Source organism: Lepeophtheirus salmonis, chromosome 5 (genome assembly GCF_016086655.4).
Source record: "Lepeophtheirus salmonis chromosome 5, UVic_Lsal_1.4, whole genome shotgun sequence".
NCBI classification, from domain to species: domain Eukaryota; kingdom Metazoa; phylum Arthropoda; class Copepoda; order Siphonostomatoida; family Caligidae; genus Lepeophtheirus; species Lepeophtheirus salmonis.
Genome location: NC_052135.2, coordinates 25,886,507 through 25,899,325, shown reverse-complemented (window position 1 = coordinate 25,899,325; position 12,819 = coordinate 25,886,507). Strand labels below are relative to the sequence as shown.

Below are 12,819 nucleotides of genomic sequence, written 5' to 3'. Positions count from 1 at the left end.
AAAAAAACTTAGTATGTAAGTAAATGCATAAAGTATTAGTAATTAAGACTTTGTTAAATAGTATCTCTCAATGGATATAGGTATTTATATCCAAAATAACGTCCAGGTGGGGATCATTATTATCAAAGTTTCAATCTTATCCAAGGGCATTTAGTTCTATTCGGCTTTGTTTGCGTCATTATTATTAATATTTTTGCAGTAAAGACTTCCGTAATTATTTTTATTCTGTGGTTATGAAAAGGTTCATTCCTCAAATTTTATCGTCGAGTCAGGGGGTATTATTTTATTAAGGGCTGATTTTATAAATAAATAAAATTCTTAATGATATTTTAATCAAGCCAAGGATGAAAAAATAAGTATGCTTTGTACTAATTGTAGTTTATTAATAGAAGAAATGATATATCTAGATGAAATATTCTATTTCTAATGAGACTATTGGAATGTAAATATTGACTAAATAGGGGTGAGCCTAAAAACCACGCCCAAAAAATGTCATCTATAGAAATAGATATTTCTTAGAGCACGAGGAGAAGTCGATAGGAGACTTATGATACCCATGAATTAAAATCCTTATTAAAATCAGCTGCCTGTTATATTACTTTATGGGATAAATGTATTACTAATATAGAGAGGAAAACCTTCAATATTTAAAAAAACATCAATGCAGGAAAATATTGTAAAACTTTATTTAAACTCATATATTACTATGCAATTACAAATAATTAGATAAGAACTAGACACGAATTCATTATTAATAAAACAATTGGATGACAATTATGATTAATACTTCAAATCACCAGCTGAATAGTTTCATATATAAAGTGATATATTTTGCCCTTTTTGGAGTGATAAGAGCTACAAAACTACCAGTGTTACAAGATTCAGTCCCTTTTCCTTCTATATGCTATTATTATGTAAAAAATAGTTGTTAACTGCATTACAAGATCTTTTTAAATATATAAATCTGCCCATTCGCGCAGCTCAATTAAATTAATTAATAAGCACTTATTAACATTTTTCATAAATTTCTGAACTATATTTCAAAAGCTTGCTTGCAGTTTTAAATTATTCTTTAAAGGATTTTTCCATCTATTGCTATACAAACTAAATAATTAAAAAAATCATTCAATAGTTATTTTTTACTTACTTTTTTCCCCAACTTGTTGCACTGTAAGCTCTTTCATACTGTAGCATTATAAATAGGAAAGCAAATCATTTTTATAACTCAACTACTGATATTTTTAAGAATACAATTTTGAAAAAAGAGATGATAGTACATTAAAATACTATGGTTATAGTTATTAGTCGATCTGAAATTATAGCACCTACGGTTGCTAAAAATAGCAAAATCTGATCCCAATTAAAACTACCTGCATGTTTGCCCTGATTAAAAACGTACTGGTAGTCCCAAAAGACTTGTTTATAACTTTGTCTTGCTTCATTGTTGGTGATTGAATTGTTGCAAAGAAAATTTATAATTTTTTTTAATTGCGCTGAATAAGAATCACATCCCTATTTATTGTTATTTTGATCAATGTTGTGTGAATGACAGAATTGAGGCATATGTTTTATTATTATTTCAACTGTCTATTCACCTCTTTCGTTTGAGTCTCTTTATTTCATCCTAATTAAAAACGGTATTCGTAGTTTAAAACACTTGCAACCCGAGCTTTTCATAATCAGAGGTACAACTTAAGCCACAGAGAAAAGAACATCGTCAAGATACACAATAGTAGTACACCACACACTCTGTCTCATATACAAAGGATTTCCCTATTTCTAAAAGTTCCATTCAGTCTATCATGAGAGGGAGATAAGAGGAAGTCCTTTCCGAAAAGGAACACACAAATAATATATATAAGTAAAATAACTCAATATAAATGTGAATAGTTTTTCTTTACACATTCAAAAAGAAAGAAACGGAAGCAGCATTTTTATAATCATTTTACCACACTAAAGAATCAATGGATAGACTTTATTCGTTTCCTTACACAATACCTACTGTATTGGATTTGTATTTATGTAGTACCTTTGTAAATAATTATGTATATTAACGTTAGCTCTGTTCTTTATTGAATAATGTATTTGGACTTTACATCAACAACTTTTTATTCATTATCCAAGATGTGTATTAGATAAATGATTCTCAAAAAAAATTATATGTCATAATCATATAATTATTCACAAATTAATTTTCAAGTGATCTTTTCTCATGTTGGTGCCTTAATACAGTGTGCGACAGGGAAATTTTCTGCGATCAAGAAAGAAAACTAAAACCTTAATAACTGTTTTTTTAGAAATGTACAATGAAAAATATTATTGAAAAAACTTTTAACAATAAATCTTGGCAAAAATTATTCAATACAGATTACTCCAGCCCCTATCACAGTCTCCACACGAGGTAGGAGCTTGGCAGAGGCAGAAGAAAAATAATTAAATTTCACTCGTAAATATGTATGAAACTTCATCGAATTACTTTAATTATAAAAAAACCGACTCAACATCTGCAATAAATACTAATTAATTTCCATAGAAATCAGTCATACTTGAATTAAATTTAATATGTACTGGCCTATTGTTTCTTTTTAATGGCTAGATTTCCGCAATTAATTTTGATATAGACCGCTGAAAAATTGACTAAATCGGATAATTGAAGAAAAATATGTTATCCTTGCAAATTTAATAGTTAATTTACTGTCTACAACACATAAATATGAATTTATAATGATCTAATAACATATTGTAAATGAAACTTTTTCATTGAAATGATTAATTACAATTAAATTGAAGATAACACCATCTTCAGGGGTCTCAAAGTTGATATTTTTACTTTATAAAATTGACAAATTTTCAAAAAATCTTCCTTAAACTTAATTAAATACTACTTAATGCCTTTGACCAGGACGAATATTTGAATTAAGTCTTAGTAATATGTACTAAAAATATCTAAAAATGGATAGATTTGAACAAAAAAATATCGATTAGGGACGTGAACAGTAGAGTATTGAGAAAAATATCTTTTTTCCCATTATAATAGATAATTTATTGTGTACAATATGGAAACACGGCTCTATAACGATCTAATAACATATTTTTAATACATATTAGGGTCTGATATATAATATAAGTAGACATTATAGACATAATTTTTTTATAGACAGTAGGGTCTAGGCCCTTTTATTCTTTGGTCTCATTTTGATATCCAGAAGTTATTATAAGTGAAAAAAAAGGACTTCCATTGATATGAAACTTGACTGTTTAGACCACCAAAAGGGTCAACATTACAAGCTTACGTCGCACGAAAACGCTCGACACCCATTATTAGGGTATGATATATGACAAAACATGAAATTGATTTTTAATAGAGTGCAAATATTTATGTTCTTTCATTTGTTGGTTTCATCATATATCCAAAAACATGGCAGTAGTTCACCATTTTCTTTAGTATTGAGTAAAAAAGTATTTTTGTTTTTATAAAATTTGGTTATTTAGGCTTTTAAAATGATCGACATCAAAAGTACATACGTTTAATGTGAGCTCTCCATACAATTTGAACTCTACATAACTAATTAAAAATAAATCAATTTGAATAAAAATGAATCCAATCTGAATCCAAAATGGTTATATGTATCCGTAAATCAAATAACATAGTTTTGTTTGCCAGCAGATTCATATTTTAAAGATATAATATTTTCGGAAAAACTTAATATTGTGGGATTTTTAGAGAATAATATTTTTTTTTTTTTAAATATTCTTTCCATTTTATAAGGAGAAAAATTTGATTTAACATCTACCTATTCTCTAATTCTTAAAACAGGGGAAATGAAGATAAACAGATTATTATAAGTACTTCTGTCTTTTTACTTAATCGGTCAAAAAAACAAGAAAAATATGGAAATTGAAAATCGTCCTGAGTTGCTCAAAAAGTAGGAAAGGAGGAAAAGATTGTGGGTATACTCCATGTTTAGAGTTTTCTTTGCCGTAATCATTATAGGTGAAAGCTGATGAATAAAAAAATATCCCATCCAAAAGACCAAAAAGTAAGGAGACTAAATTCTAATAGGGGAAATTATAATATTTTTGATGTTCGTTCTTCATCTATAAATATTTAAAGGACCTATTTAAAGAAATAGTAGCTCCTTTTTAATCCAGATATTATGATTGAATCAATAAAACAATTTTATGTTGACTATTTTTTTCGAGATCAATAAAAACAAGTACTAATTTAGAAAAGTATTAATTATGATATTATTTAATTTTAAATATGCGAAGTGGTCCATTGAAGCAAAGGGTGTGTCTTATAAGTATAACTGTTTTCAAATTAGTCTCTTATATCCATTTTGATATTGAAACAAGAGAAAACCTCTTCATCCTCATCCAAAAGTTTCCATTTTCCATCCACAACAATCTATGTAAAAAAAATAAGATATTAAATTCAAAAGGATTTTAAAATTTTAGGCATTGTGTCTCATTTACTGTAGGGAAGATTTTGTCAATATAAATGCTGACGTCATAGATAAGCTCTGCTCCTTCTTCTACAGGGCACTCTCCTTCAAGAAGAGATTGGCAGGCATCTGCTTCATCACAACCTCCTGGGTAAGGCAACTCAATACCACTCATAATAGCTGAAAGTTCGCAGTCCAAATAGTCTGTTGCTTTTTTGGCTTTCAAATAAAGTTTGGCTTTGAGCTGATCACCCCTATGAACAACACAGGGCTCTTTAATACATGTTGGGAAGTCGATTTTTGTGATTTCTGCTCCTTGGGAACCTGTTTATTCATTTTCAGTAGTAATGTAATTTCTGAATAAGTATGCCATTTTAATTTCTTACCGCAGTCACGAATTTCCAGTCCGAAGGTAAGCGAAACTAAAGTAATTAGAATGAGAAAAGACTTCATTTTGTTGAAATAACAAAGACAATACTCGGACTCAAACTGTTTTTTATATCTTTTTTATATCAATAATTGATAAAGAGTTATTTATTTTGAAATGATAAGATGCCAGTATTGTTGATTTTAGTGATGTGTGTTGTCTCACACTGAGGATTTGTTTGGGAGTTATAAGTGTAAGACCACAGTAAAATTGATGATCAAAAATGGAGTAATTCTTACTTATGTCCTTACTTCATAGGGAGTCGGACTCATGTTTATTTCCTTCATCCCACAGCTAATCTCAGCTGAATTAGGTAAACGCGATGACTAAACTGTTCTGCCTTAAAACATTCTTCAAATAGTTTTTAACATAGAAAAAGGGCTTAGAATTTACAACTCTACGTATAATACTCTAGTATTATATGTTATAGTTATCATTCATTCTCCTTTTTTCAGTTGTATCTGAGACCTTAGGACCGACTAATTAATCCTATACTGTTGAGTTGAAGAAAAAGATTATGCCAATTAGAAAAAATACTTGTAGCTTTGAGCACAGGTGTCACCACAAACCTTGACAACTTCTGCTCAATATCTTTCCCCTTTCTGAAAATTTCAACAATAAAGGACAATTTTACAATCTCAATGGGATTATGGGTGATTAAACCATTAACAATAATCATTGTGTGCGTTTTTTATGGATTAAATGATCGGCTAAATGAAGAGATTACATACCTGTTAAAACAAGTATCCAATTACTTGGATCATTTTTAAGAATTGTAATTATTTTAAAAAGATATATTTAGATATTGTAATTGTTTTGGGTTAATTTTATGAAACTTATGTTAATGACGATGAAGGAACCTTTTTTTAAATACGAAAAAACGGGTTATTCACTTTGAGGAAGTCTTTAGAATAACAAAATTATAGTTTGAAGCGTTATTCCTTTGAGGTGTTAAGCTAAATCATTGTTTCTTAGCACTCCCTTGTAGTTACATAGTATAAAAGAATTAAAAGAAAAAGATTTGAATATGAATTTGCAAAAAAATAAAAAATAATATGTTAATGAAAACTAATAGAACAAAGGCTACAAACAATATTATCATATTTGTATTATATGATCGATTTTAATCACTTATGGACCATAACCAAATAAAACTTTTGAAACACTTTACGAAGGAAATGTACTAAAATTAGGTATTCTGCACATCTTCAAAATGAAGGATTTCGCATATATAAATCTTAAATGTACATCATTTTAGAATTACATATGCAAAATACACTTGTAGCATAAATACTCTATTAAACATTTTGTAATTGGCTTAGTAGATCCAAATACACTATTTTTCTTTTCTGTGGTCTTTTACAAAGTTTGCAGAATGTTTGCATATAACGTCGTTACCTATATTGATTTTCTAACATTTCCTCCAAAAGCTATAGAACAATAATGTGTACTCGGTAGGGCACAAATCGCTTAAAATTATGTACCATAATTACGGTCAATTATGCGTTGTAAGATTTTTTCCGACCTTGACATTTGTTATTGACCTCTCAGAATGTGATGGCCTCTTAATGATAACATGTGTAATCTTCTTATAGAGTTTTACCAAAAATCAGTACGTAACTTTTTCCGTGATCCTGCTTACAAACAAACAACCCGAAGCGAAGTAATAGTTAGAAGAGGTAAAACGAGCCAAAATCAGTTGGTCACTAGGCAATTCTTTCCAACTATATTCAAAAATTGCATTTTCCAGCAGCTTTTTTGTTTGCCAGCTAACTCCCACATTTATTATCGTTATTAATGCACTTGAAGACGAAAATGACCATAACACCCCTCATACCCTCTGTCGTCACTTACCTGCCAAAAGGATGTCGGCGCCTTCCTTTTATTATTAGAATTGTATAAAATATGACCTGCCGGTATGTATATATAAAAGAAACCGAAAATTAACGTGATAATCCAGACAATTTGAAGGATGTCTGGCTGAAGAGAAGCTATTATGACATTTAATTTGATTACTCCGAAGTTGATCTTCAATTCCACTCGAAGTCCAACAAGGATTTACACTTATAACTCCAGAGTAAACTCTTATTATTACTCTCCGACTTTTATGAGCATACACACTTGTGATTACTTTATACTTAAATGATGCGGTCTCAAGGGTTGACTAATAATTATAACTGGTTCAGAAAATAAGAAATCCTATTCGTGTTCCAGTTCTTATTTAACAGTATTTTATTTATTATACATTCTGTGATATAAGTGAAAACCCTATATATAAGAGTATTTGTTCCCATTGAATGCTTTTTAAAAAAACCGTACTTTTTCCCTTACATACGCGCTATTTCTCGTTATATATATGTGTGACATAAATGTGCAGATGGTTATAGATCATACTATGTAGATGGACCCAGAGGTCAAAATGGCAATCGACCTTGATCCTCCCCACCTCCTCCTTCTCCTCCCAACATATCTTTCCCCCATTATTATCATTATATTACAGTGCTTTTATTCCATCAAAAAAGAAACAAGGTCAAAGAAGACACACAAAGAACCCTCGCATTTGAATATGAAGGATTTATTCTTTACTTGATTTAATACATGGACTAAGGATGAAAATACAGAGATAAGATGCTTCATAATCTGTGAGTTTAAAAGTTCTTGTTAGATTGACATTTAATTACATATGGTTTACGAATGTTGCTATGCATCTAACTGTGAATTAATATACTATAATCGGCGCATCAACACAAAGATCTTCGAGCCTGTATCCTTTTCTTGACTAGAATGCTTTAAGAAAATATATGTATTTTAACAGACAATATATCAATATTATACATACAAAAAGAAAATTTGCAAACAACTGATTTGACTTGAAAATCTTGAGATAAGATACAAAAGATAAAAAGTACAATTTAATACGTTAGTGTGATGACAACTTTTTTACTTCTTGTCCCTGTGTACGTCATAGTTTGACAAAATTTAAATAAAAATTGAATAAAATGACACTTTAAAAGAGATTGGAGAAAAAAAAATCTAGTATACAATTATTTCGAATTTTATACAACGTTATCAGTGCCATGACCTATGTCTACAGAGGGTTAAAATAATAACATAAATAAATGTATTTCTTACTAAAATGAGTAATTATAAATTAAAATTTTGAATTTGAACATTAAATATTTTAGGAATAATTTTTTTAAATGTCTCCCTTAGCGTGTCAATCTCAGAAGAAAAATCCTAGTCTCGGAATTTGCACTCCTTCTAGAATTTGGAATGTTCCAAATTTGGATCTACTGTACGTCAAGAAATTGGTGTCTCCTTTTTCAAACACAGATAAATGAGAGTAAATTTAGCGTTGTCGCATAATTTTATTTACCAAAATATCCTTCCTTAAGTTTTATACCTTAACTTAAGGCGTTCGGACATACAAGCAATTAAATTATCCAAAGTATTTTCTCAAATTTTCAACTAGGCAAATTTAACTTTTTGGACGATGGTTCCTTCATAGTTTGCAGGAGGTAATTTATTTATTTTATTTTGGTCAATGGCTTATAGATTTTCTATCAGAGACAAGTCCGGAATATTGCTAAGCCATGTTGCCCAAAATGAGTCCAACTTAGCCTGAAGCTATGCTTGAGCCACGTGAGAGCTATGAATAGGAATTCCGTATTGCTGGAAAATAGCTCTTGACATGTCTTGTAACATTTTTCGCGGCAGAAACGATCCTTTTTCTCGGCTTCTTTGTATCGTAGTGGTGAGCCACTTCATTTCATTTATTAAAAAAATATTCGGTCGAAAATAAACGACGGTTACATGATCAGTTTTTTTCTTCAAATTTAATTGCCTACAAAAATACTTTCTTGTCCGCTAGGAACATATTAATTACTCTTCAATTCATTCAGTAAATTCCTATTAAAAATGTATACACCGCAAGGAAAAATGATTAATTAACGTCATTTTTGCTACGTAAAAATGAAAATTTTATCTTCCAAGCTAAATTTGGACAAAAATTAATCCCGCAGTTGTTGTTTTATTTTTTTAACAAATTAACGAATGAACACCTACGGAATTTTGTAGGAATGAACCTTTAAAAGTGAGTACAGGTTCCAAATCGAAAAAGGTTATAACAATTTAATAGAAATGATAAAAATTGTGCATGTATCATTTAGCACTTCTTATCAAGGTGTTAATTTAATTTGCTTTTAGATAAATGTATGATTAATTAATTATAGCTATATATAATAAATGGACTTTGAATAAAGTAGATTATTTAAATAACAAAGAATTTAAATCTCTTTGATGGACTCAAAATATGTTTTTGATAAATCCCTCTCGGTTTTTATAAAATAAACACACGTCAATTTCCTATAAAAGTTGATGACAAAGGAAGTTATTTCAAGAAATACTAAGAAAAATACTATTCATTATAAGAAATGGGGGTCCATGAAAATATAATTTTTATTGATATATTATTATAGAATGTCAAATACATGGGAATACGTGGGACAATGTGTATACTAAATATAAATTAGTGTTGGGGTTCGGTCTGAAAATACTAGATTGGTCTGATTTTTAGTGAACCAAACTAGTTTGGCCCTTTAAAGAAGTTCGGTTTGGACTGGTCTCAAAGAAAAATTAATTTAAAATTCGGTCTAGACAGATTGTAAAAATGAATTTTTGATTACGCCATGTGTGTTTCAAAATTTGTGATCTTCGATACATTAACGTCACATGAATTTAAATGTGTTGTATAATTTATATTTGTATAACTCAGGATAGAGAGGAAATTTTTTTTTTATAGATTGAGACCGAAAAAATACATCCCCAATTTCAAGACGATTAATTTTTGCTCTAACGATCTGAGATAGCGGTCTTGATCAATAGATCGTTAAAATCGGTCGAGAAAAACACTTAAAACCGAACCGGAAATAAAATTAGGTCTTGGACTGAGTGTCAATACTAATATATATTATTTACTTTAATAGGACTTCTTTAAAATACCTATGTCATAAAATTAGTTGAGTTATACTTTAGAAAAAATTTAAAATGAAAAAATATTAACTTTTTAGCAAAATTATAAATTAAACTTAAGTCATAAATGTCTGTATACAATGAATATGGTTATAGGTCGAAAATTGTTTTTGCCGAACAGATTTTTTGCCAAAAAACAATTTGGTACATTTGGCCAAAAAATGATATTTTATTTAATGATGTACTAAATGATTGTACAATTTAGTTCAATTTAAAAAATTTAAATTCAAAAAGTGTTTTTTAGCAGAAAAATATTTTTTATTAATCATCTATATGTAAACACAACACAGTAGCATGTGGTTCGAGTCTTTACTGTTATATTTTTTTAAATAATAATAAAACATGGTAATTGTTTGAATGGATTAAGTCTTAATCACTTCTCCGTTATCAATTAATTCCCATTCGACATGATGGATTATTCTATTATAATTATTTTTATTTAATATTATATTAATTTAATGTGCAATAACAGCGGTCTCCTTTGTATACAAAACCAATTTTGTTCTTTTTTAACGATGTTTAGTATGTTTAATTAAGTAAAGAGAAACCTTGCCACATTTGGAATTTAAACATTGACGTCACACATTTTGTAACTTGCATATGCAGAAAATAATGATAAAAATCACAAAAAAATGACGTGCCGTAGTGTGTACAAAAAATGTTGTTAAAACATTCCCACCATTAATAAACTTTTGAAATCCAATGTTTGACATCTTTACAACACAATAAATTGCTCACATAACAAATCGTTTCTTTCCCAAAATGAAAGAACGAACACATAATAATAATAATACCTCCTTCATTGTCAGAAAAATAATGGAGGGAGTTGTGACTGAGCAGGGACAGAAAGGCAGCAGATGTTAGAATAAATCCCAAAACTTATTCTTATCCCTATTTAAAATTTACAAATTTACTTGTAAGGCGAAATAAAGTCAAATTAAATTTCATTAATAAAATGTAAGATTTTAACTGTAGTCTACACTTTTCAGTATCTCCAATTATCCCAGAAATTTGAATACAATGCCTATGAATGACAGAAATATGTTCATAAAGATGCAAAAAAAAAAATTGTCATTTTTTCCTCTTCTTGGTTTTTATCAAGTTATTGTGCCCCAAAAAATCTCTTAAAAACCATATCTGCACTAGAAAGGACAAAGACAAACGATGGGAAAAAATAAATATGTATATATTTAAAGGAAGTCCCGTAATGACAAAGGATGGGAATTTGGTATCCAAAAAAAAAGGTCCTTCGTGGACGTATTTTGATTTGAAAATCTGTAAAATGTCGAAAAAAATGAAGTTTTGATATTTCTGCATTAAAATTATCGATTTAAATCATGTTACAGGATTTTTATTTTATTCAGTTTCATAGATCAAATATATGTTTTTCAACGATATATTAACAATCTTTCGTTAACTTGCCTCTTGATATGAGTATTTTTGTTTCAAATATACTACCAATAAATAAATATTATTTTTTTAGTACGGCATATAATACGAATTTATTTTGACGTTTCTCTTCTTTTTTTATACTTCAATCTCATATTTTATACCAAGTTTCTAATATGTTACTATTAAATATACTTTTGTTGTTCATTTATTCTAAATAATTTACAATTTTGGACTACAAAAACAGTCTATTAAACTCTTAAAATTAAGTACTTTTATTTATCATTCATTAATTTTTAGGATTGACTTGTTTTTACTCAAAATATTTTTATTTTATATTCTTTAAGTTTGATATTAATCATTTATTATGAATACTTAATTCCTTCTATTTGATGGCCTTGCAAAAAGTAACTATGAATGAATAATTGCTTCTAATTTTTGTTTTGTTTGATTAATAGGGTAAATCAAACGCAATTTAATTTTTTCCAAAAATAAGAAATAGAAGTGATTTGGGATATAACAGTGTACAACCAGATCAGAGAATATTTGCAGAATGTTTGTCACTAAAATACTCATAACATGAGTTAAGTAAGCGAAAGATTGTAAAAATATCGTTGAAAATTTCCCATATTTGTCATTAAGTCTAATATATGTAGGTATAAAGACAAATGCATTGTAAATTGCACAAATAGAGAGAGTGGAGAGAAAGAGGATGCCCTTTGGTTTAAACAAGTCCTTATGCGTAGTTATTACCATACTTAAAGTAAGTCTTTTACTACACCTAAATGGTTTCTTACATGTATGTACTTAATCACTTACCTCAAACATACATATGCATATAATATGTATTTTTGGTGATGAAGGATGTGCCACCATTTTTTTTTATGTTATCGTAGCTCAATTGAATTAACACCTTATTCTACATAAGTGCTCAATACACATATGTGGTGTGTCAACATAAAAACATTTTGAACAAAAATCAAGAAACAGAGACAATCCCAACTTATTTTTATACTTTATATATATTATACAGTACATCTCAATATATTACACAGGTCAACAAAATTTAATTTTTTTTCCTTGTACTTTCTTGGACTTTGACAACGGATTCTGATAGAATTTAGGCTGGTGATTCCGAATATATGCTTAGATTTGCCAGATCACATCAAGTTTTTGTGATATCTGATATTCAATATTTGTGGATGTTTACATAAAAAAGACTATAATGATATCACGTGTTCCTGTTATGTATGCATCTTTCTCTCTCTATGTGTGCCAGCTCTTCCTTTAGCAATCAATATATCCTTTATTTAATCCAATCTATACCAGTAAAACTCTTTTTTTAAATTTTTTAAATCACCATCATAGCTGTTTACGAAATCCGAACACATCTGTATAAGTGTATAATCTAGCCATGTCTACATCCTCACGGAAAAGAAAGTGCTGTAGCGACCCAAATATATTCTGCTATATCTGTGGATGCTTCACTTTATTACCTCAAAGACGGAACATAACTCACTTCGTTAA

General features: G+C 28.9%; 1 protein-coding gene across 1 annotated transcript; it reads right to left on the bottom strand.

The window, feature by feature from the left end:
• Window positions 1-4,178: 4,178 nt before the first annotated feature.
• On the bottom strand, window positions 4,179-4,979 carry LOC121118412 (NPC intracellular cholesterol transporter 2). The gene is made up of 3 exons (XM_040712993.2): window positions 4,832-4,979; window positions 4,477-4,769; window positions 4,179-4,408 (listed from the first exon to the last, which is right to left on the bottom strand). The coding sequence occupies exons 1-3, from the start codon at window positions 4,896-4,898 to the stop codon at window positions 4,322-4,324; spliced, it is 447 nt and encodes a 148-aa protein (XP_040568927.1). The 5' UTR covers window positions 4,899-4,979; the 3' UTR covers window positions 4,179-4,321.
• Between the last annotated feature and the right edge of the window lie 7,840 nt (window positions 4,980-12,819).